The sequence below is a fragment of the Triticum aestivum genome, chromosome 2B (genome assembly GCF_018294505.1).
Source record: "Triticum aestivum cultivar Chinese Spring chromosome 2B, IWGSC CS RefSeq v2.1, whole genome shotgun sequence".
Classification (NCBI taxonomy): domain Eukaryota; kingdom Viridiplantae; phylum Streptophyta; class Magnoliopsida; order Poales; family Poaceae; genus Triticum; species Triticum aestivum.
The window spans coordinates 32,945,155-32,971,687 of record NC_057798.1 but is presented as its reverse complement, the minus strand read 5'-3'; the positions used below and the strand labels follow the sequence as shown (position 1 = coordinate 32,971,687).

The 26,533-nt window shown below is 44.6% G+C and overlaps 1 protein-coding gene across 2 annotated transcripts; it reads left to right on the top strand.

Moving 5' to 3' along the window:
* The first annotated feature begins 5,140 nt into the window (after nt 1-5,140).
* LOC123043308 (ABC transporter G family member 25) lies at nt 5,141-17,316 on the top strand. 2 transcript variants are annotated; one of them, XM_044465728.1, is made up of 15 exons: nt 5,205-5,485; nt 5,627-5,703; nt 6,667-6,936; nt 7,059-7,122; nt 7,221-7,364; nt 7,455-7,489; nt 7,588-7,661; nt 7,750-8,636; nt 8,718-9,014; nt 9,102-9,566; nt 9,663-9,811; nt 9,905-10,088; nt 15,640-15,745; nt 15,835-15,959; nt 16,098-17,316. In XM_044465728.1, the coding sequence occupies exons 1-15, from the start codon at nt 5,268-5,270 to the stop codon at nt 16,252-16,254; spliced, it is 3,252 nt and encodes a 1,083-aa protein (XP_044321663.1). In that variant the 5' UTR covers nt 5,205-5,267; the 3' UTR covers nt 16,255-17,316. The 2 variants fall into 2 exon arrangements, with proteins under 2 accessions (XP_044321662.1, XP_044321663.1); XM_044465727.1 differs by lacking the exons at nt 15,640-15,745; nt 15,835-15,959; nt 16,098-17,316 and adding exons at nt 10,284-10,408; nt 10,547-10,952 and having other exon boundaries at nt 5,141-5,485; nt 9,905-10,194.
* The last annotated feature ends 9,217 nt before the right edge of the window (nt 17,317-26,533 follow it).

Sequence of the window (26,533 nt, the reverse complement as noted above, 5' to 3'; positions counted from 1 at the left end):
TTGTTCTCGCGCCACCGGTCATGGTGCTCATCCATCCGATCTCCTCCGTGTGTGTATATGAAATGGAGAAGTACTCCCTCTGTTGCATAATATAAGACGGTTTTCTCGACACGACACGACACGACACGACACGACACGTTTGATGCTTTCGTCACTGTCATTCTCCCGTGCGTATTGCATGACGCGGGCGTCTTGTTAGAAGGTTTTTAAGTTTATCGACGGTAGAGGTAGAAAGCATCTGAGTTTGTAGGAGGCAAGATTAATCAATGTTTTAGGGAGAGAAACACAGTCCTTGACGCAGCACATGGAGGACGGGCTCGTGACCTCCCGCCACCGAGAAAAGTTGAAACCGCAACGAGCCTAGCTAGCTAGAGAAAGCTCCCCGAAGCAACTGCCGGCTCACCGATTGATTTGATATCTGCAACTGGAAAAAATTATTTTAACCGGAGACGCACGAGGCATCGTCAAGGCCTAGCGAAGTTAATCTTGAATAAGAAAAGATTGCTTATCATATTGTTGATGAAACGAATTAGAATGGATACAGAAATGATACAATACATTGACACAAATGCAAGACGATGTTGGCATGGTGCTGGGGCGAATAGACAAGGGTTGTGTAGACCGAACAAGGGATACACCACGGCTAAATCTGCCTAGCCCAGACTACATCCATGGAAGGCGAGGAGACAGGACAATGATTTTGGCAAAATGAACACACATGAATACCCGATTGCAAATTTCTGAAGCCGCCACTGGGACCCGGGATAACGAAAACGCGCCATGACCATCACGAGGCACCTCCGTCGCGTAGCCACGGCTCCAAACTCAGATTGCATCAACGTACCCCCACCAAGAACCCCTAGAGATCGGCAAGGGAGCCACATGACCCGGCTTGGCTGCAGGCAAAAGCCATGAAGGAGGCACCATCAAAGTCGTGCATAGCGCCCCGGATGCCCACACCTTGAGAGGCAGGCCAAACCAGGACTATGTCCAACATCTCCAAATGCAACACCGAGGACGCCGCCGGCGAACAAGACAACCCCTTCATGAAGGGGAGCAACGTTGTGACGCCATGTCCATCCAATAGAAAGAATCGGACATAGGGTTCCGAAGGTGCTTGAAGAGGGGCACAAATAAAGATCATGGCAGCGCCTCCAAGAACCACCACCTTAGGAAGGGTGATGCACCCGTTGCCCAAGGGCAGTGGGTGCCACCAGACTCACGAACATTAGATCTGGTGGAAGGATGAGGTATGGAGGTGGACGGGGTTGGGGAGGAGGCAATGCAGAAAGAGACAACGCAAGGGATGTGACAACAACTGGCGACACCCGCGAGCCAAGAACTAGAGGGGAACGAAGAACCGGGCTATCGGGGCTGAAGCCGCCAGGACATCAACGAGTGGAAGAAGCAGGAGGGGACATAGCTTACAGGACGTCGGGACCGGAGTCACGTGAGCGAAGGATGCTTGTGAGTCATGGACGTGGAGGACGCATACCCAAGGGCGTCGGGGTTAGAGCCGCACCAGCAATGGGCCCATCATGAGGCCTCACGCGCCCACCGCGCCACCATAGGCTGACATCACTGGGGAATCAACCACCATGAGCCCACCAGAAAGCCACGTCAAAGTCACCACCGCAACTCGATGGGAGGGTCCGCCGAAGATGAGGAGAGCGACATGCACTCCAGCCTAAAGGCATGCCCTAGGCGGCCCGGCTAGCACTATCGTGACCCGGTCAGGCACCCTAGCCAGTAGTGGCACATGCAACAAAAGGAGAGGCTAGTCGAGAGTCAGGGGTTAAGCACTTGGAGGGAAGGGGAAGCCGCAGACTAGGGGTTGATGCAACAGTTGGAGAAAACGAGTCGGGGCGGGGGGGGGGGGGGGGGGGGGGGGGGGAGAGCCATGTGGACAGGAACCAAGTGCTCTGTCGCCTCCTTCCTTGGGGTCACCCCAAGCTTCGACGAGGGCCGCCTTCGGCGGCGGCGAGACAAGGAGGGGGAAGGGAGGACTTAGGTTTTCTCTCGAGCCACCGGGGAAGACGGCACGAGGGTGGTTCAAATGTCTGTCCGTTTTATTAAAGTTTGAACGCTTGTTTCCATCGGGGGTGCTTGATATGGTCATCCAGGGTGCAGTCACGTGCTACATCTACATGTAGTCTAAACCAAGTCAAGGTGAAACACTTTCTAGGCAAAAATCATCTATACAATGATCCTTTTTCTTTTCTTTTGCTGGAATATGTGAGGATCTCTTTGACCAGCTCCATGTCAAAACGAAGATTGCTTTAGAGATATATACAGTCTCCTATAGCTGATATTGACTAGTACTTCCTCCGTCCGAAAATACTTGTCATCAAAATAAATAAAAGAGGATGTATGTAGATATATTTTAGTTCTGGATACATTCCTTTTTATCTATTTTAATGACAAGTATTTTCGGACGGAGGGAGTATCAGTTAACTTGTTGTTAAGAAAAGGAAATGTGATTATTATTATTTTTGAGAAAAGGAAAGGGGATATTTGTGACCCTGTCTAGTAGCGGGAAGCTTCACTAGCTTACGTTCATACCCAAGTAGCATGATGCTTTAACTACAAGCTCAACGTTTGGCCCATCAACTTAAATATCTGGTCGTTTTGGTCCCGCGAGTATCAAAACCGTATAAATTTGATTTTCTAGCACAACGAAAACGAGTTAAACGCTAGTGATTATTCCCCTGAAATTAGTATAGCTCAATAAAAACAAAACAAAAACACAAATCCAGAAGGAAAAAAGGGATCTGAAAGAAATAAAAAACATGTTTCATTTCATTTTTAAAAACTTAAGTATAATTGTGTGTGTGTGTTGGGGGGGGGGGGGGGGGGGGGGTTGGATAATAAACTACTACCTCCGTCCCAAAATATACGACGTTTTCCAGTTCAAATTACATCTGATATTTTGGGACGGATGTAATAGAAAGCAAATATGACTTACTTGTAGGAAGAAAAATATTTATATAAATGAGGCTTTCCAGGAAAATGTGAAAAACTTAAATAAAATTGGAATGATTACGAAATTCATAAATATTCCAAATAAAACATATTGATAAAAAAAGAAGTTAAAAACTGAAGAAGAAAAAACATTTAGTTACTCTACCCAATATCATGCATGGTTTTCCAAAATATCTCGTATTGTCATGAGAGTTGCTAAAAATATCTAAAGATTGGGCAACTTAAATTGAATATTTCCTCTCTTTTTATTTCAAAATTATTCTCCTGATTGCTTTTATTCCCTACCATTGCTATTTTTTTCTATCCGCATCATGCAGGTCCATACTGCCACATGTGCGAATCCGTCACCATGTCCGCATCAAAACCGTTTACGGTGGCTTCAGAGATCATATCTTATCCGATTGAAAAAAAAACCTTCAGCAAAAACAATGTTGTTTCTGCAAGAGCAAGCCAAATCAACCAAACTAAGAGCATCTGCGGTCAGGCGCCTTAAAACCCTCTCGGACACAGCCTAGTAAAAAGACGATCCAGACGGATGCCTCAAACCAGCCTTAAACGCCCGGGTTGACTGGCACCCCTCATATCCAACTCAAATATGAGGCGGATATGGAGCGTGCTCGGGCGCGTCCGCCACGTTGGACCGGGCCCACGCTGGCCCACCTGACCCACATATATTCGACCTAATCCGCTAGTCGGACCAAACCCTACCCACTCCACTCCATTCCGCCACCCCAACTCCCATTTGGCCTTCTCCGGCATGATGGGCAGCTGATCCGAGTCCTACACCTCCGGATCCGCGACTCCGAGCTCATCCCATGCAGCCTTGAGGATGAGATGACTGTCCGGCTTGCGCTCCTCTGGTCCCGGGAGGAGGCCGCCCGATGGCAGCGGTCGGACTCCTTCCGTCGGGAATCCATTGCGTTCGCTCAATTGGTGCATGGATCTATCACGAGGTGTGTTGTTGCTGCCTCACCAAAGGCGGTGCGGTCCGTTTGGCGTCTGAACGATGTTGCAGATGCGCAACCTCTTTGTTGGCGAGTCGAGGCGGGAGGGGGGGGGGACACATGGGCATCGGCGGACGCAAATATGGTGCGACGTGCCCGACGGGCGAGGCAGCGGGCGCGGGAGACGGCGACAACCCTTGTGGTGGTGGATGTTGGCGATGCAGAGTTGCATTCTCTGGCGTCCCGTACGATGCACCAGTTTGGCCGCCGCCGTCGCGTCGTAGTGGATGTCGCCAGCTCCTCTCAGGCCGGATCGATCATCGATGTCACGTCCGCCGACACTATCAGGGATCCGAGCTCAGATGAGAAAGAGTAGGGCATGGGAGACGGCGGCGCCTTGAGTTCCGTGAGCCGGCCCGTGTCCCTTGTCCAACTCGACCTCACCGACAACCGGACCAACACTCCGAGGGCCGCAGCCGACCGCCGGGCATGCGCACGGCGAAGCCGGATGGACTCCACTTAAGATTAGGTTTACGTTGCATGTAATACTATGGATTTGAGATTTTTTTTTGTCGGGATGTATTTGAGGTATCTGGTTGTGGAATCGATCATTTTAAGGCGTGATCGGCCGTTGTCTAGCGGCCGCTCACAGACGCCGTCGATGGGCGTTTGAGGGGTGGAATTTGCCTTATCCGGCTGGTAGACGCTCTCCAAGCCACATACATGTACATTTACCCGACACAGAAAAAGCGCGCAGCATGAAATTCCCCTGCAAGTACGTGGATGTATCCGGGCGTAGATGCTCTGTCTGCGGGTGTACGGACGTTTGAGGGGTCGGATTTACGGTGTAGAGATATGTACGCTCTCCCAGCAACGTATACGCACATTTACCAGACAAAAAGCGCAGGAGGTGTATGAAATTCTCCTGCAACTTCCTGCGGAGAAGCAGTCCACGGATACGGATCCAGGCCAAAATCTAAGCTGCCCCTCCACCAACCCCCTCGCCACCGGATCAACCATTGGTTGTGTCAAAAGCCCGTCGGTTTGTTTATCCATCCATCCATCCATTTCACCCCGCGCACACCGCAGATGGCACCGGCGGCTGGCTGCCTCCGCCGAATATTCAAAGCCGTGTGCGTGCGTTGGTGAGTACACTGTGCACGCGTCCCCACCCCTCCAGCCGTTTAAAATCGCATCATGTCTACTCGTTTTTCACCGTCTCCCTCCTTCCTCCTTCTCTTCGGCTCTCCCCCCCCCCCCCCCCCCCCCCCCAGCCAGCTGTAGTCCCAGACCCCCTCTCCGCCCCGCCCCGCTGCTTGCCCGCTCCTCCTCTGTCCCGGAATGCGCCATGCCGAGCCCTCGCGGTACCGGCGGCGGGTCGCGCTGCCGGTCCTCCTGCTGTTGCTCGCGCTGTTCGCCGGTGGCGCCAGCGGGCAGCAAGAGCGGCAGGCCCCGCCGGTGCCGCCGGAGATGAGGGGCGTGCAGGCGCAGCTGACGGGGCTCACCAACGACGTCGCCAGGACAATCTCCGACCGCTTCAGCTTCTGCGTCTCCGACACGTGAGCCTCTCTCTGCTACAGCTCGCTCCGTTTTCTTTCCCCTTCCCCCGTCCCGTACTACTAGGGCCAGGAGAGGCGCGTTGTCGTCGTGCCGGCGCCGGCTGACCCCGCCGCCTCCCCCGGCGGTTTCCGTTTCCGCAGGCAGGAGGACTGGAACGGGGCCTTCAACTACTCCTCCGACCTCGGCTTCGTGCAGCGCTGCCTCGCCGACACCAGAGGTGATCCATCCATCCATCCTGCCTGCCTCCCTCCCCCGGTTTCCTCCGCTGCTGGACCCATTCGTGCGTGCAGCTCAGGTGTTCGCTGAATTGCTCCCTCGCCGGTTGCTCTTGATTTGGGCTCGATTGGGTTCATTGACCACTGCTGCTACCACTTCCCTTGCGCCGATTTGCTTCCCCTTTCTTGATTTTTAAACTCCGCGTTGAACAATCTCGTTGCCCAAGTAGTACAGTCAGTGCTGAATTAAATAGTTGCTAGCGACGGGCCAACCTGTGTCCGGTCTCTTTGACCGGATCCCATCCGTATGCTCCGGTCCAATGCGCCTTGCCATAGCCACATTTTCAAATACGGTTTATTTTCTTTTCGACAATTGTTCACATTTTTTTTGTCTAGTATGAAATTTGATTTGTTGCTAACAAATTCATTTCAGTTTCTACTTCTTGGTAATACTCTCAGTGCAGTCAGAATTCGTTACTCGCGTAAGCGAAACCGCAAACTTCCACTCCCTGGTGTTGTAAAGTGGTATTGTGTTGGGGAAGCAACATATTACATGGGTAGATCGAGACGGTTTCTTTTGGAATTGAACCCCCTTCGCCGGCGCATTTTCTCGAGTTGGACGGGTCTGATACAGACCTGGTGTTAGGTGGTCATGCCAAGTGGCGTTCCAACGCACATTTTTCTCTGTTGAATAATACATGCTTGGATGTGACCTCAACACCATTGGGCTTGACAGGATCAACTCTAAATAGTGTGGTCTGCTCCGATCATTCGTATGATCGTCACGAGTTAGCCACTAGTTCGACTTGCGATCTTTTCCGACAAATCTGACCTTCTTATTTCTACATTTTCACATTATTTTTTTTGAGGGGAAAAGAACATCACATTGTATCATACAGAAAGAAACTAGTTTCAGATGGCGAGTAAGGTGTCTGATGTGTGGAATGAATGATGCACTCACTCAGGTGACATGCCGCAGCGCTTATGCACGCCGGCAGAAGCCAAGTTCTACTTCACGAGCCTGTACAACCCCAAAGGCGAGAAAAACCTCTTCCTGGAGACCAACATAAACTGTGGCATCTCTGCTTGGTCGCCGGGTTGCGAGCCGGGGTGGGCTTGCTCCGTTGGTCCGATCCCCGCCGCCAACGACAACGAGACCATCCCGCTGAGAGCTACCAACTGCCAGGCGTGCTGCGAGGGCTTCTTCTGTCCCCGTGGCCTCACCTGCATGCTCCGTAAGTTTCCTTCCGACACTTCCAAATGACTGTAGTATTTGTTATGAACTGAAATTTGCTGCAAAGATCGGGCATCGGATTGTGAAATGACTCGAGTTTTTGTGTCTCCTATGTCTATATAGCTTGTCCGTTGGGATCGTACTGTCCGCGTGCCAAAGGGAACTCAACCACTGGTCTTTGTGATCCGTAAGATGTCCTATTCGTACATTTGTTGAGGCATTTTGTTTCGTGGTAGACAAATGCAGAAGCCATGTTAGCTGAGTTGCTAAATTTCTCTCTCTCAGATACAAGTACCAGATAACTCCAAACTCCACCAATGGCTGCGGTGGCGCTGACAAATGGGCTGATTTTGGGAGCACTGAAGAAATCTTCTGTCCGGCTGGTTACCACTGCCCAAGCACAACATCCAAATTGTCCTGTACCAGTGGGTAATGATCTAATCCTATGGCATCTCTATCTCACGTTATACACACTACAGAATCTGTTTCTAACTTGTTTCTTGGTTGTTTCCTCTGCAGGCATTATTGCAAATTGGGTTCCACCAGAGAAGAGAGTAAGCGCAATCAGCATGCCTTAGCTACGGTATCATCTTTAATGATGCCGCCATTGTATTCATCTTGGATAAGCTGACTTTTACATTAAAAATTTCAGAATGCGTCATTAAAGGCTCATGTAAGGAAAACGAAACGAATGAAAACATCATCATTTTGGGCGCTTGTTTAGTGGTAAATCCTGTAACATTTTGCTGGCTTACCAGGTGATGTGTTTGCACCATGGAGTACCAAACTCAGTCTTGCTACTTGATGCATGCAGGGTATAATAGGCGTGTCGCTCTTGGTCGTGTACAACTGCTCAGGTCAGTTCCTCACTATTCGTGAACGGAGGAAAGCGAGGTCGAGGGAGAACGCGATTCAGCTTGCCCGGCAGCAGCTCAGGGCTCACCAGGGATGGAAGGCGGCCAAACAGATCGCGAGGAAACATGTGACCGGCGTGCAGGACCATCTGTCGCGCACATTTTCACGCAGGAGATCCTTTCGTCAGCAGACCGATCTCGAGAATTCTAGCCACAGGGTGCAGGAAGCGCGCCTGATGGGTTCGACCGGGCCAAATGAAAGGTCAGACTCCATAGTGTTTTCAGCTCAGAACACAAGCGAGATATCCGAAGTCATGCCTTCGGTTGTCATGGACATAAGCGGCGATGGAGAAGTTGTCGCTACCAATGACAGGCCAGCGCCGAAAGGCAAGCACAGATCAACTCAAACTCAAATATTCAAGTATGCATATGGCGAGATAGAGTTGGAGAAGGCCAGGCAGGAAGAGAACAAGAACATGTCCTTCACCGGAGTGCTTGCCAAGGTGAAGGAGCTACAAAAGGAGATGACCAGGCCTTTGCTCAAGGTTGAGTTCAAGAACCTAACCCTGTCACTTGGAAAAAGGAAGCTGCTGAGGTCTGTCACAGGCGAACTCCAGCCGGGCCGTGTCACCGCCGTCATGGGCCCCTCAGGAGCCGGCAAGACAACGTTCCTTAATGCTGTGGCCGGGAAGGTGACCGGTTATCAAGTGACCGGTTCTGTCCTTGTTAATGGAGCGCAGGGAAGTATACGTTCTTACAAGAAGATCATTGGCTTTGTGCCTCAGGACGACGTCGTTCATGGGAACTTAACCGTGGAGGAAAACCTTTGGTTCAGCGCAAATTGCAGGTAATAATGGTTGTACATCAGATACACTTTCAGGAATATTTATCTCATCAGTTTCTTAGCATTTCTATTGTAACCCTTCAGGCTCCCTGCGAGAATGTCACACCGTGATAGGGTTCTCATTGTGGAGAGGGTTATAGAGTCCCTGGACCTTCAGGGGGTCAGGAACTCGGTGGTTGGGACGGTGGAGAAGCGTGGAATCTCTGGCGGGCAGAGGAAGCGTGTCAATGTGGGGATTGAGATGGTGATGGAGCCATCTCTGCTGATCCTGGATGAACCAACCTCTGGCTTGGACAGTTCCTCGTCGCAGCTGCTCCTCAAAGCTCTTCGTCACGAGGCACTTGAAGGGGTGAACATTTGTGCCGTGGTTCACCAACCAAGGTAGTTCTCGAACCAGAATCTGTTTTCCTTGAGATAACTCTGATCTTTCTGAAAGGGTTCTTATATCTTCTTTTATACATTCTTCAGCTACACATTGTACAACATGTTTGATGATTTGATACTTCTGGCAAAAGGAGGCCTTATCGTTTACAATGGTCCCATCAAGACCATTGAGGACTACTTCTCAACTCTTGGAATTCACGTCCCCGACCGTGTAAACCCGCCAGACCACTACATTGACATTCTTGAAGGCATCGTGAAGCCCGAGTCAGGCATTAAGGCGAAGCACTTACCGGTGCACTGGATGCTGTACAATGGCTACGAAGTGCCGGGTGACATGAAAGATGATCTCAAGGCAATGGGTGAACAAAGCCCGGATGTCGATATCAACCGCTCAATGTCTGGATCGACCCCTCATTGCCTCCCTGCAGGCGTAAGCAACGCTTTTGCACAAGAACGCAACCGTCTTGAGCACCGTTTGTCGAAACCTGGTGATCTGTCCAGCAGAAGAACACCAGGAATCCTAAAGCAATACAAGTTCTTCCTCGGAAGGTAGGTACACTCAGTACATACAGTTACAAGCTTCTTCTGAAAAAAAAATATGAATGCATACCTGATCAGTTGTTACTTCATGTATTTTCCTTGCAGAGTTACGAAACAGCGGCTGCGTGAAGGCAGACTGCTTGGGGTTGATTTCCTGATACTAGGTCTAGCTGGGATCTGCTTGGGGACAATTGCAAAACTCAGTGACCCCACATTTGGGATGCCGGGCTATATTTACACGATCATTGCCGTTTGTAAGTTCATCAATTATTCAGACACCACCTTGTTATGTATACCTTACTTTGTGAAAGCTCTCTGACTTGAGTTGCCATGAATCCATGGTGCAGCTCTTCTGTGCAAGATTGCGGCATTAAGGTCATTTTCACTTGAGCGATTGCAGTACTTGAGGGAAAGAGAATCTGGGATGAGCACATTGGCATACTTTCTTGCCAGGGATACAATCGATCATTTCAACACAGCTTTAAAGCCAATCATTTACCTCTCCATGTTTTACTACTTCAACAATCCGAGATCATCGATCGGCAGTAATTACATCATACTCCTCTCGCTTGTGTATTGTGTGACTGGGATTGGATACACTTTCGCCATCTGTTTCAATCCTGGCTCGGCGCAGCTGGTACGTATATTCTTGCTGATTAATCATACTGTCGATGATTCGTCACATATACACAGACTAACTCACCTGATATATTTTTTCTTCTGCAGTGCTCTGCACTGATACCTGTTGTTCTGACCTTGTTATCCACACAAAGGACCACCCCTACATTTCTCAAGAATATGAGCTATCCAAAGTGGGCACTAGAGGGCTTCATAATCGCAAACGCAAAAAGGTTATTTCTTTCTTCTCATGAACACCTCCTGTCAATAAATACTGCATCCAAATGCATGCGAGATTGTCGCGTTATATATGGAGTTTGTAAACTTCCATTCGTGCTCACTTTTTTGCTACTCTGTTATCTTTCTTTCAGGTATCCTGGAGTTTGGCTAATAACTCGCTGCGGCTTGCTGTTCAGGAGTGGTTTCAATATTCACAACTACCAACTCTGTATTGTGGTTCTGTTCATGTATGGTCTCTTCTTCAGGATTGTTGCATTTGTGGCAATGGTTCTGCTGAAGAAGAGATGAGGGGAGTGCAATTGCACCAATTTTTTCATATTTAATCTCTTCATTTTTTTCCCTGTACATTTGTAAATATTTTGTGATGTTTTTTCTTACTGAAAATTATAGAATAGTCACAGAGAGATACAAATAACAGAATTCAGACACAGATGTACAAAAGAGTCAACACTGCTGACACCATTTTGTTTGCCCACATTAATTTTCGCCACTCGACATGTACAATTGCCCTTTCATATATTTCAAGTTCTTAGGTTCTCTTGTTTTGCGGGTAAGATTCAATTTACTGGTGTATATCATGATTCAGCAGTCCAGCAATGGCAGCTCAGATGAAGAGGCTTTCACGAATAACCGATTTTTTTGCTTTTTGCAGAGGATGTCAGGCACATATATAAAAACAATTACAATTATATAAAGATATTAAACAAATATTTTTCTCATCTTAATTTTCTCCGCCTTTTTTAGTTGAATATCCTCTGCTTCTAAAATCCAATTGCAAAATGATTAATTGAAGTAGAACTAGTGTACATGAATTTTCAAAATTATAGATATGAGAAATCAAATGAAACTACAATATTAAAAAAAAATATGTTTTACATAATTGACTTAATGTTTGAATTTGAGAGTACCACTTGGAACTTTTTGGGCAACAGACTAAAGGTAGTCCAACAAAACTCCAATTGTGAGTAAGCAGCAGATTTACGTACGAGTGTGCCCCAATTAAAAAACATCTGATCCTAAAATAAATATATAAATAAATTCATATCAAAATAAATGAATGACTGAATATAAAAAACAATACATCTCACAATAATAAGTTAGCAAAAGACAAAACATCTCACGGGCCGCCGTGGTGCAGGGCTCCAGGCCCCTGCGCAGCGCGTGCGGTTCACCGGTCAGCCGGGATGGACGGCCGTGCCCGCCGGCCAGCCGCTGCAGCACGGCGCGGTTCCATGCCCGCAGGCTCGCCTCAGCCGTCACCAGCCACGGCCCATGGGCTAGTTCTTCTGGCTATCAGTAGTGCTCCAGCCGGATGGGCTCTTTTACACGTTGGGCTGGTTGCCAGGCCGAATGTGCTCTAGTTAGATCAACGGACGGAGTTGCTCAAAAAGAGAAAAAAAAAAGGTTAGATCAACGGTAATGCTAAGTAGTGAACGTTCGCTTGGAAGAAACTTTCAGGGAATGCCGCTTGATCAAGATCAAATGATGGTGTTTTAGAAAAAAAAATGTCTTCTCTACCATGAAATTATCCTGCTATACAGAAATTGTCACCTCCCTACAACTAAAAATGTCATGAAAGCCATTCGCAGTTGTCACCCTCCTTAGCGCACATTCCCCAGCTAAGAGGGTCTTAGATTAAGCCTTCATCTGTTGTTTTGAGTCTAAGGGCATCTCCAACGCTATACACCAAACCGCCCGCAAACGTCTGAACCACGTTGTGTGGACAATTTGCGCCCTCCAACGCCGTCCATCAAACATCTGCGGACATGTCCGCACGTTCGAGTTCCCGCAAGCTGGAGGCAAACCTGGGGAGGTTTGTGGGCGCCTAGACCTCCGCCACGAAGGCGTCTGACTGCCTAGCCCCACCGATAGTCATGTCGCGCGGAGCATCCCGCTCCAGAACTGTCTCCGCGCATTCATGTTGGTTTGCCGCTCTAAAGCAGACGCGAATGGACGGCGCAATGAGACAGACATGACCGGACGGGAGGGTGACGGCACTTCAATGCTCACACAGAGACTGAGAAGCCTACTTGGGCCGTCGCGCGGCATTGAAGCGTTGTCGGTCCACCTGCCCCGGCTATGTAAGCAGGCAGTCTGCGCTGGCCAACCCCATCCTCGCCTCGCCTCTCCTCTCATCTCTTGCCCTCTCTCCTCACATCGTCTTCGACCCTCCCCTCTCTCTCCTCCTTGACCAACGATGGACACTTCTGGCGGCAATGGTTGGTTCTCGGTGCTGGACAATGAAGGGAGCTCTGGATTGTGGCATCGTCGCCAACGGTCTCTGAGGTCATCGTCCTCCACCATTGCGTCAATGAAGGAGGAGGTGGTGCTCTCCTTCTATAAAATATGAAAATCCTTCTGAAAGTAAGCTTAATCTGTTGTCCATCAAAGGTATCCTCAATAGTTGTAGATGTCTCCCCATTACCCTTGCTATCTGTATCCAAACTTGATGGCCTAAACAACACAAATGACCCCCTTCCAAAATCTAGAGGTCAGCTCATAAAAGTATTCGGCATATTAGTTCTATAGTTATGATCAACCATGACCCTTCAAAGTTTTCTTTCTCCCTCAGAGTATATTTTGATCCAACCTCCTGGCCAAATGACCCACCAATTTCTTTCTTCATGCAAACTAACCCTGACTGTTGAAATCTTTAAAAAGACTTATATTTAGGAATAGAGGGAGTAGTATCCAATTGGCCAAGTGAAGCTTTATGTGACCTTTAAAGTCATTCTATAAACAATGGACCATTTGGGTGTTAATCAACTCAATGGCCCACACTTAGATTTTTTTTTAAAAAGATGGAAGATAAACAGAAATACCCACAAAGACAAGCCTAAATGAGGACAAGTCTCCCTTATACGAGATGAGTTTATCTCCCCAACCAGCAATCCTCTTCAAAATCTTATCTACTAGTGGTTGAATATCCTCTCCCCCGAGCCTATCATGATGGAGAGGGATGTATACATACTTAATAGGGAAGTAACCTCTATTTTTTTCTCCTTCTTTCTTTTCAATCCCATCGATCATATGCATGTGTCTGAATAATTATGAATAAATATAAATTAGGGAGAGCAACGATTCGGTGTCCAGGCTCATCTGCACCCCCGATATATGAAGAAACAATTCAAAACAAATACTAAAAAAATTCTAAAAATAAATTCCATGATAGATAATTTGGTGCGTGAGATGTGCTCCAAATTTTAGATTGTCTGGACATCTGAATGGCTCTCGGCAAAAAAGACAAATTTGCATTCTGTAAAAAAGTTTATTGTTCATGTACTGTTCTGACCTAATTTGTCTTTTTTGCTAAGAGTTACTTATATGTCTAAATGATCTGAAATTTGGAGCGTGTCTTACACACCAAATTATCTACCGTGTAAAAAAATAGATTTTAAAAACTTTTTTGTATTTTTTTGTGATTTTTTTGATCGGATGCAGATGAGTCTGGGCTGAAAAAAATCAGTGGACAATGATGTGTGTATCTCTAATAGTAATAAACTAGATGATACCCCGCGCGTTGCTGCGGGAATCCTTGCAAAACTTTTTATATAAAAAAATCTTAGTTTTGGAAAAGGGGAGTTCTCTGCAACAAAAAAGTAAAATAAAGGGAATTTAACATGTATAATGTAATAGTTGCATTATGAGATATCTTTTGTTTATGCTATGGTCAGGAACAAACCATATTGGGAGATCAAACAAAGGTACCAATTCGAGGCGAAGCGAGAAGACGAAGTGTCGAGGCCCCTTGTAGATTTAATTACGATGACATGGATAGTTTGCATGGGAAGAAAAGATAGTTAGTCGGGATCAATTTTATTGTTATAGGATATCATATTAGGATTGCGTTGTGTTGTCAAAATTGAGATGTATCCATGTGTTAGTGCATAATTGATCTCCAAAAAGTTCAAATATATTTCATGTTTAACAAAAGATAGTTGTAGGCTTTTTATGAACATAATCGATAGGTAATAACAGTCCCACCTTGCATTAAAATAGTCGACATTCGGAACATTTTATTCTGGTGTAAAAAATGAACTGTAGTTTATGATCCCGAAATCAAAATAACACACAATGGGCACATCACTAAAGAAATGAACACTACGAAGGGTACAACTGAACATTGTTGATCCAGGGGGCAAGAACAGTCTCACCTTTTCTCTTTTTTTTGGCTCTTCTTATCCCGCTATAATAAACAAAATATGAACTACAGTGTATGATCCCAACTGAAAAAAAAAGACATACTAGGCACATCAGTAGAGAAATGAACACTACCAATGGCAACCGAATAGCTGATATTTGTGCATACCTATGGCAATATATGTTAGTGCTTATTAGATGTAATGCAATGATATATCAATGTAACAGGCATGATCGGATCGCCGGGATAATGTATAAGGTTGCGAAAAATTTAAAGTATCAATGTTTGACAATAAAACTATCTAGCACGATCAGACCGAGAATACATGGTGATAATCATGCATCAATAAAAATTTTGGGCCAAAATTTTTAGTTGAAATTGTGAAAGACGAAAGCAACAATATATAAGCATTAATTTTGGAACAACATTGTTTTCTTGCTAACTATGATGCTGGAAGCAAGTGAGATTTCTCCGGATCACAGAGTGAGCCATAATATTTGACAGAACAATAGAACATAAACACACGTTGAACACCTTCTACCTCCCTGTCCCTGGTAGTTGTTGGCTACCTTCTGAAACAGTGAACGACTAAAGCAACAATATATAAGCATTATTTTTTGACAACATTTGTTCTTCCTAACTTATGCTGCACGAAGCAAGAGAGATTGCTTTAAATTACAGAGTGAGCCATGTAATATTTGACAGAACAATGGAACATATACACACCTTGCACATCTTCTACCTCCTAGTTATTGTCCGTATGGAGGCACCTGCAAGCGTATGTGAAAACAAAGACCAACTACAATGGGGATAAGATAAACAAACACTAAAGGTACAGCTCAGCACGGGACACTACAAAGAGCTTAAAATAGAGGTTAAGAAAAAAAAAGAGAAGGAAAATAAAAGAAAAGAATGTTTTCAGCGGCAGGATATTTTTACCTATCTTTGATAAGATAAACAAACACTAAAGGTACAGCTCAGCACGGGACACTACTTTCTTGCCAGGGATACAATCGATCATTTCAACACAGCTTTAAAGCCAATCATTTACCTCTCCATGTTTTACTACTTCAACAATCCGAGATCATCGATCGGCAGTAATTACATCATACTCCTCTCGCTTGTGTATTGTGTGACTGGGATTGGATACACTTTCGCCATCTGTTTCAATCCTGGCTCGGCGCAGCTGGTACGTATATTCTTGCTGATTAATCATACTGTCGATGATTCGTCACATATACACAGACTAACTCACCTGATATATTTTTTCTTCTGCAGTGCTCTGCACTGATACCTGTTGTTCTGACCTTGTTATCCACACAAAGGACCACCCCTACATTTCTCAAGAATATGAGCTATCCAAAGTGGGCACTAGAGGGCTTCATAATCGCAAACGCAAAAAGGTTATTTCTTTCTTCTCATGAACACCTCCTGTCAATAAATACTGCATCCAAATGCATGCGAGATTGTTGCGTTATATATGGAGTTTGTAAACTTCCATTCGTGCTCACTTTTTTGCTACTCTGTTATCTTTCTTTCAGGTATCCTGGAGTTTGGCTAATAACTCGCTGCGGCTTGCTGTTCAGGAGTGGTTTCAATATTCACAACTACCAACTCTGTATTGTGGTTCTGTTCATGTATGGTCTCTTCTTCAGGATTGTTGCATTTGTGGCAATGGTTCTGCTGAAGAAGAGATGAGGGGAGTGCAATTGCACCAATTTTTTTTCATATTTGATCTCTTCATTTTTTTTCCATGTACATTCGTAAATATTTTTTGATGTTCTTTCTTACTGAAAATTATAGAATAGTCACACAGAGATGCAAATAACAGAATTCACACACAGATGTACAAAAGAGTTGACACTATTGACACCATTTTGTTTGCCCACATTAATTTTCACCATACACGTACAATTGCCCTTTCACATGTTTCAACTTCTTAGATTCAATTTACTGGTTTATGTCATGATCCAAGCAGTCCAGCAATGGCAGCTCAGAGGAAAAGGCTTTCACAAATAACGGCATTGTTGCTTGCTGCGGAGGCTGTCGGCCATTACAGTTCTATATTGGAATATTAACTGAAATACAAAAATTCACCTCAATATTCTCCACTTAAAATGTACCAAAGTCGCAAGAGAAGACCTACCAATGTTCTTGAAAGACAAAAAGTTGAGAATTAAGAAAATTGAATTTTCTAAACTATAAAATTGTACTCTAGAGAAATCAAATCAAATTAATTATTTTTTGAGAAATTTCTATGTTTAGTAAAGTTGAATAAATATTTAAATTTGATAATTACTGCTAAATTCCTAATACAAAAGCTTGGAACTCTAAATATTAAATTTGAACTGGAAAATTCTTCTGTCGCTCTAGGAGCAAAGTGTCTGATCCATTTGATAGTATTCCTGGAATTTAAAACACAATGAAGTTTAATTTGTAATTCATAAATTAGTTTTTGTATTGAATTTATGCTTCAACCAGTTCGTCGAACTGATGGAGAGAGACGGATAATATATTTTAACACTCCTCCTCATGTTTCGGCTTTTTTTTACGGACGGGGATCCTTTAGGGGTATTCTTTACAAAGGTCACTCACATCTTCTCTCATGGTGACAGGCGGTGTACCATATGTGTGCCATTTGTCTAAACCTTCTAGTTTTGATAGAAATTTTTCCCACACACAGGAGGGATGGGCGGTTTTGTTTTTGTTTTGTATTTTTATATATCCGTTTCTTAAATGATATATCTCTTCAACCGTGCATTCAAATCATGAACCATCTTTTACTATTGTGTTTCTCGCGTTGAGTCTTAAAAACAAGATCCAATGAAATAGGTTTTGACGAACTTTTTTGGGGAGAAATTTGTGTTCCTAAAGTGAACTAGCTTGTGCTTCTAAATTGTACTAACTCGTGCTTCCACATGAAACTAACTTGTTGTCCTCGGATGGAAGGAGGGGTGGAAGGCTCACATGTGTTTCACCCGGAAGTACACTTGTGTTCCACGTGGGAGCACACATCACACCCGTGCTTCCGCGTGAAGCACACATGTCCTCTGTGGTTAACAAACTGACGCTCCCGACAGGCAAAAACGTAACATAAAAAGACAAAAAAAAATCTGAAAATTGAGGAAGAAACTGGTAACAAGAAGACCTAGAAAAAGGCCTTGATGGAAGCATCTAGCGTGCGATAAATACCGGCCGTAGGGCGTACCATGTGGAGCGCTGGAATGCGTCCATAGGTAACCTCTTAGTAGGCCACCTAAAATGTACCCTCTAACTAGTTGCTCCCTGTTTTAAGCAAGGGGGAAGGGGTGAGGCCATAGGTAACCTCTTAGTAGCCCACCTAAAATGTTTATAAGATGTAAAAATGTTCATGTAATTAAAAAAAGTTTCGTAGCACTAAAAAATGAAATAAACGATCACGCGTTTCAAAGTATGTTCATGATTTTCCAAAAAAGTTTATACAAATGTAAAAAAAATGTTCATGTAGTTTAAAAAAAGTTTCATATCATTCAGAAAATTATTTCAACGTGCATTTGAAAAATGTTTAACACATATTAGAAAAATGTTAACAACATGTATTCGAAAGAAAATGTGAAATCGCTATTTGAAAAATGTTCAACGTGTACAAAATATGTTTCATAAGTATTAGGAAAATGTACAATGTATGCAAAAAAATTAAAAATATACAATGTGGGTTTAAAAAACAGACTTGTATGGTGAAAAAAAACAATGAGAACCAAAAAGAAAAACACGCAAGAAAAGGCACGAAAGCTTCTAATAGCGGATTGAACTGGTCCATTGAAGTTTCCCGAAACCGTTGTACTGACCTTGCCCACTATGTCGAGCGACAGCCAAGCGCGAGAGGTGAGGCTATCCTAAAAATTAATACGGGTGAGGTGAGGCCACCGCACTAGTAATAGGGTCCATTTTTTCCTTTTTTGAAATATCTCCCACGAGAGGGAAGGCATCGCCGCTTTAAGAACGGATTAAATGGCAAACTATTGGCACGACCCGTTAGCACATATATTTTGCCTTTTCCATGGGCTAAATGGCCGGATATGTGAGGCTATATGGTTTCATGTTGTTCCTCCCTCCCTCTATGAAACAAAAAATTAAGGGGTACCTTTTGTAAAGGTCACTCCCAACTCCTCTGGTGGTGATAAGTGGTACATTGCATGCATGCTACTTGTTGTAATTATAGGGTTTTAGTGAGGCACGTCCGGTGCTAGGGCAAAACAAAAAAAATGTTGGAAACAAAAAAGACCCAGAAAAAAGTGCCTCGATGGGAAGCGTCCAGCGTGCGGCGCGTACCAGCGCTAGGGCATACCACGTGGAGCATTGGAACACACGCATAAGTAACCTCTAGGAAGCCCACCTAAAATGTAACCACTAACTAGTTGCTCCATCTTTAAGCCAGGGGAAGGGGCCAGGCTATATGTCACTTATAACAACCCTGAAGGAGCTCTCGCCTCAAGCGCTACTATTGGGCTGGCCCAAGTAGCTTCCTGCATATAATTTCGTTTTTCTTCTCTCTTTTTTCATTAATTTGGTTCTTTTGTTCATATTTTTGAAAAATACTATAAATAAATATATTCCAAAAGTATAAATATACTCTAAAATTCTAAAACCATGAATTTGAAAATGTTAAGACTGTATAATTTTTAGTTAGCATGGTTTTGGAAAAGTTGATAGCATTAAACTGTTTTTTGTTTACATTTAAAAATGTTGACATAAATTTCAGAAAATGCAGTTGATATGAAAAAAGAATATTTATACAATGTAAATAAATATTGGTATAAATAAAAAAGTTTCGTACCACTCAAAAAAATGAAATTTGAAAAAATGATCATGCATTTCACAAATCTGTTTGTGACATTTTTTAAATGGTTATAAAAATCTAAAAAATGTCCGTGAACTATAAAAATGTATGTTTTGTATCATTCAAAAAAATGTTTCAACATGTATTTAAAAATTGTTTAGCACATATTAAGAAATTAAAGACATTATTTAAAAACTTTGTTAATTATGTATTGAAAAAATGTTCAATATGTATAAGAAGATTAAAAAATATACGAAAAATATACAAAAAGAGTAGACATGTATTGAGAAAAGTAAAATAAAAAATTAAAGGAAACAATGAAAACTAAAGAAAATTATGAAAAACGAAAAGAAAAACACACAATAAAAACAATGCATGGTAGCTTCTAAAACTAGATTTAACCGGCCCATAGAAGCTTGCCAAAACCGCTCTACAGGCCCGACCCACTAAATCGAGCCACAACCAAGGCCGAAGGCAAGTCTATCCTAAAAATCAGTACGGGTAAGAAATATCTCCCGCGAGAGGGAAAGCAGCGCAACTTTAAGCACCGGCTAAATGGTCACCTATTGGCACGACCATTAGCACATATATTTTGCCTTTTACATGGGCTAAATAGGTCGGCCATGTGAGTCTCTACGGTTTCATGTTGTTCCTCCCTTCCTCTACAAAATCACTAATTAAGGGTTACCTCTTGCAACGGTAACTCCCATCTCCTTTGGTAGTGATAAGTTGCGCACTTCAATTCGCCATTTCTCGTCATTGTGGAGTTTTAGTGGGATTTCTTTCCATGCATAGGAGAGATGAGCAGGTTTATTTGTGCTTTTTTCAAAGATTTGATTTTCACAATGATTTATCTCTTGACCGTATTCAAATCATGAATTGTTTCTGCTGTTGTTTTTCCCCCAAATTGATAAGTTTGGACCACTTTTTGGGGGCAAAATTTGAGATTCAAAATTGTACGAACACGTGGTTAAAAATTGTACATAGCCGTACATAAAAAACTGTTGTAGTTGTGCTTCACTATTAGGAAACTACAATTATAGTTTTCACATGAGAAGTATGTTAGAATAGAGTTTGTAGAGATAGCTGTTTAAACTGTTTTCTGATTCTATCTCTTCTTCTGTTCTAGTCTTTCTCCTCAAGTCATATATCTCTCGATGTACTCTGGAAGAATCCTAGCGATATTCCAAACCTTGTAAGCCACGGCAATCCTTCCATAAATATACATGCGGCCCGAGCAAAGGGTTCAACGCTTCCTAACAAATCTTACATGGTCATCAGAGCCCTTCCTCTCGTACGTCTAGCTTTCCCGAAAAGATCGATCTAGTTGATCGAGAGAGAAACCTGAACCTATCCAGAGAGAGGCATCGAGAGAGAGATCATGTCAGGCACCAACGCCAGCACCGCTGCTTCCACCATCGTCGCCACCAGTAGCGCCCTGATCGGTTCCACCATGAGTTCCCTGTCCACCCAAACCGCACCATCCACCTATGCATCTTCCTCCACCTTCAGCAGCGCCTCCTCTCTCGGGTCTCCTCCATCTGAGAAGCTTACAAGGACAAACTTCCTTCTTTGGAAGGCCATTGTGCTACCCCAAATAAAGGGAGCACAGATGGAACACTTCCTGGACGCCGCAAGCCTGGCGCCCCCTCCTACCATCACCATCACCAAAGAGGGGAAAGAGGAGCAAGTCTTCAACTACGCCCGGTCGATCTGGTACGCCCAGCAGCAACAGGTACAAGGATACCTTATGGGGTATCTGTCACGTGAGATTCTTGCGCAGGTAGCTACTCTTCAGACGCCGACCGAGGTGTGGAGTGCCATCCACGCCTCCTTCGCTGCCCAGATGCAAGCGCAGATCGTCAACACCCGCATCGCCCTCGCCAATCTGCACAAAGGGAACATGGGCATGCCTGCAAAGATCAAGGCCTTCGCCGATGAGATTGCCTGCACTGGTGATCCCCTCTCTGAAGGAGAGATAACTTCCTATGTGCTCAAAGGGCTGGACATCGAGTATAACCCGGTGATCTCAGCCCTGGCTGCACGTATCGAGCCGGTGACTGTACAGGAGCTCTACAACCAGTTGCTAAGCTTTGAAGCTCGTATGAATCTGCTACAAGGTAACAATCTCCGTCAGTCATCAGTCAATTCCCTCACACGTGGTCGCGGCACTGGAGGCCGAGGCCACGGTCACCGCGGTCACCAGGGACGCGGACGTGGCAACGGCAACAACAGCGGGCGTGGGCGTGCCAACAACTCTGGCCCACGCTCATCCGGCGCCTCCTACTCCAACACCAGGCCGCGCTGCCAGCTCTGCAAAAAATCAGGGCATGAGATGAAAGATTGTTGGCACCGCTACGATGAAGACTACGTGCCCGAAGAGCGCCACGTAGCTGCAGCCATCAGGGAGCAAGAAGAAGCCGGTGACACCGTCTGGTATGCTGACTCTGGAGCCACAAATCATGTCACCGACGAGTTGGAGAAGCTTGCAAGTCGGGAGAGATACTATGACAATGATCAGATTAACACCGCCGCAAGTGGAGGAGGTATGGACATATGTCACATTAGTCAATCCTCTATTAATTTCCCTAATGCTAAACGTGATCTTCTTCTAAAAGATGTTCTTCATGTTCCTCAAGCCAACAAAAACCTTGCTTCCATGTCTCGTTTGTCCGCTGATAATAACATCTTCTTTGAAACTCATCCCAAGTATTTTTTCATTAAGGATCGGGCAATGAGGGAGCTGCTCCATCACGGTAGATGCGTCGGTGGTCTATATCCTATCACATCAATATCTCTTAGCCGCAAACGTCATCGTCAAGTCTACTCCGTCGTCAAGCCGTCCTTAGAGAGGTGGCATCAAAGATTAGGTCATCCTTCATTAAAAACTAGTTGATCAAGTAGTGAATAGAGGCAATCTTCAATTGTCTAGTCGTGAGAATAAAGAGTCTGTTTGTGATGATTGCGAATGTGCCAAGAGTCATCAACTCCCCTATCCTAGTTTAAATAGTGTGTCTCATGCTCCGTTGGAACTAATATTCAGTGATGTATGGGGTCATGCCAGAGATTCCTTTGGAAGAAAAAAAATTATGTTAGCTTCATTGATGATTATAGTAAGTTTACATGGATATACTTACTTAAGTTTAAATCCGAAGTTTTCTCTGTCTTCCAAGAATTCCAGAAACTTGTTGAGCGTCAATTTAACAAGAAAATCATTACAGTCCAGAGTGACTGGGGAGGAGAGTATGAGAAACTCAACTCCTTCTTTCAAAACATAGGTATTGAGCATCATGTTTCGTGTCCGCATGCACACCAACAGAACGGTTCTGCCGAACGCAAACACCGTCCCATTGTTGAAGTTGGTCTTTCCCTTCTTGCTCATGCATCTATGCCTCTAAAATATTGGGATGAAGCTTTCATTGCTGCCACCTATCTTATCAATCGTTTGCCTAGTAAGGTTATTGGGAACACAACTCCCTTAGAACGATTGTTTCATCAAAAACCAGATTATAATTCCCTCAAAGTTTTTGGATGTGCATGCTGTCCTAATCTTCGTCCATATAATCGCCACAAACTAGAGTTTCGCTCTACTCAATGTGTCTTCCTTGGCTATATCAATCTTCATAAGGGTTACAAGTGTCTAGAAGTTTCAACTGGACGCATCTACATCTCTCGGGATGTGATTTTTGATGAAACTATTTTCCCTTTTGCCAAACTTCATCCAAATGCAGGAGCCCTTCTCCGAGCTGAAATTTCTCTTCTCTCGGATCCTTTGCCATGTACTGATCACGGGGGGGAATTAATAGATCATGATCATGTGCCTAGTCCAGGAGATAATTCAGAAACTAATGAAAAAAAATGCAGTTTTTGGCTATGATTTTATGTGTGCAGAAGAGGACGAAGCCTGCGCCGGATCAGATGCAGATTTGGTGCAGAACTGCCGCGCGCGATCCTAGGTTGATAGCCGCACGCGATCCCAGGCTGACAGCCATGTCGCTCGGCGCGTAGCGGTGTCCCCCGCGTCTCCTGAAGCGCCAAGTGGTGGTGGGCCCAGTCCGCCTGCCGCGCCCGTGACCAACCGCGGTCTAGGTGTGGACCCAGACGGCACGGGGCGCAACCTGTCCGCACGCGCCACATGGGAGCTGGCGCGCTCCGGCGCCGACAGCCCGACCGGAGTGGACCCCGCCAACAATGCCATGCGGGATTCCCCGGCTGACGCGCCTGATACGAGGCAGATCTTGCCGGATCCCATGCCCATCTCAGGTCTGGAGCCCTGCGGCACGACAATCCAGGGGGATTCGGCGGCTGGATCTTCTGTGGCCGGTTCCGGTGATATAGAAACTACAACAGCCGCCACACATGTGTCACTTGAAAATCCTCAGCGCCATACCAGGTCAAAATCTGGAGTATTCAAGCCTAAAGAATACAAGGACGGTACAATAAGGTATGATCCTCGCAAGTATGCGTTTCTTACTAGTTCAGGTGAACCTATTCATTTAGTCGAAGCTCTTGCTCACAAAGAATGGAAAGGGGCTATGGACAATGAATATCAAGCACTCATGAAAAATAAAATATGGCATCTTGTACATCCAACAAAGGGAAAGAATTTAATTGATTGCAAGTGGGTTTATAAAATCAAAAGAAAATTTGATGGAAGTATAGATAGATACAAGGCTAGATTGGTTGCAAAAGGGTTTAAACAAAGATTTGGAATTGATTATGAGGATACTTTTAGCCCTGTTGTCAAGGCAGCTACTATTCGACTTGTATTATCTATTGCTATTTCCAGAGGGTGGAGTTTACGTCAGCTAGACGTCCAGAAAGCGTTTCTCCATGGTGTTCTTGAGGAAGAAGTGTTCATGCGGCAACCACCAGGGTATGAAAACAAAAGCACACCTCATTTTGTCTGTAAGTTGGACAAAGCTTTGTATGGCTTAAAACAGGCCCCAAGAGCCTGGTACTCCAGGTTGAGCACTCAGTTACAACAACTTGGTTTTATTCCAAGCAAGGCAGATACCTCATTATTCTTCTATCACAAAGGCAACATCTCTATGTTTGTTCTTGTTTATGTTGATGATATAATTGTTGCTAGTTCCAGTTCAGAGGCCACTACCTATCTGCTCCGTGATATTAATGTGGAGTTTGCACTCAAAGATTTGGGTGATCTTCATTATTTTCTTGGTATAGAGGTAAAACAGATCAAGGATGGAATACTTCTTACACAAGAGAAATACACCACAGATATTCTAAAGAGGGTAGGACTGGAACATTGCAAACCAGTAAGTACACCACTTTTCACTTCTGAGAAACTTACAGTTGAAGGAGGTGAATTACTTGGACCGAGTGATGCAACAAACTATAGGAGTGTTGTTGGTGCTCTACAATATTTAACGTTGACTAGGCTTGATTTTTGTTATTCTATCAACAAAGTGTGTCAGTTTTTGCATGCACCAAGTACAGTTCATTGGACTGCAGTAAAGAGAATTCTTAGGTATCTAAAGTTTACAATGGGACTTGGAATCAAGATTGTTAAATCGCCATCCATGCTAGTTAGTGCATATATAGATGCTGACTGGGCAGGGTGTCCTGATGATAGAAGGTCAACAGGTGGTTTTGCTGTATTTCTGGGATCAAACCTTGTGTCATGGAGTGCAAGGAAACAAGCTACTGTGTCAAGGTCAAGTACTGAAGCAGAATACAAAGCCCTTGCCAATGCAACTGCCGAAGTTATGTGGATTCGGACTCTTTTGTATGAGTTGGGAATCAAGACTCCACAAGCTGCAAGGTTATGGTGTGACAATATTGGTGCAACTTACCTTTCAACAAATCCTGTGTTCCATGCACGTACAAAACACATAGAGGTTGATTTTCATTTTATGAGAGAAAGAGTAGCACGAAAGCTACTTGACATCAAGTTTATCCCCACAGGAGATCAACTTGCTGATGGCTTCACCAAACCACTTACTACGAGGAGATTGAATGAGTTCAAGTACAATCTAAACCTAGAGAAATTTTCATAGGTTTGGATTGAGGGAGGATGTTAGAATAGAGTTTGTAGAGATAGCTGTTTAAACTGTTTTCTGATTCTATCTCTTCTTCTGTTCTAGTCTTTCTCCTCAAGTCATATATCTCTCGATGTACGCTGGAAGAATCCTAGCGATATTCCAAACCTTGTAAGCCACGGCAATCCTTCCATAAATATACATGCGGCCCGAGCAAAGGGTTCAACGCTTCCTAACAAATCTTACAAAGTACAATTGAGCTTCATGCGGAAGCACAAATATAGCACAACTGCGCTCCACTTTTTGTGGAAGCATAGAAGTACAAATGTACTTCAGGCGAACACGCATCTATGCTTCACTTTTTGGGGTAGCACAATTATGCTTTCACGCGAGAAGCACAACTATGCTTTCACGTGGAAGCATAACTATGCTCCACATTCAAAACAGCAAAAAAAAAAAGAAGAAACACAAAAATACAAAGACCAAAAAATTCTAAAATAGAAGAAAATGGAAAAAAAAAAACACGATGGACGGATGGAGGAATCGCCCAATGCGCGACATGTAGCGGCGCTGGCGCTGGCGCTGGGATGCGCTACATGGTGCACTTGTCACACCAGAACCACTCCGCCGTCTTGGAGCCACACGCTACGAGATAGACGTACGTACGAACCCGCGCGGTATGTATTCTCTCTCGTTTGTATATGTGGAAAAAACAAATCTGATGCTATCATGGGTCCAACCCCCGCGTGGACCAATGAAAGCTGCCCGGTGCAGGCATCCATTTTTCCCAGAGAACAAAAGGGAGGAGAAATAGCCTTTCTCGATCGAGATATGCATGCACAAGTTTCACAATGCTCTTGAGACAGATTCTGATTGGAACCCTCTTGTAGGTTATCGTGTCTATTTCTTTGTCCCCACATCAAACTACATATTTAACACACCAATATCATGCAATGCATCATGCAATCAGTGAGGGTCGTACATAGTACTGTGTACTATTAGTACGACCGTCCAAAGCGCTGATTATTGTATGCCTTTTTACAAGTTTTATTTATGGTGGCGTAGATCCTACTACCTCTCCTTCGCCCGTCTATATAACATGCAAGGTATTAGCACCGCACTTCTTCAAGCAAAGCAAAAGCTTACTGATCTTGCA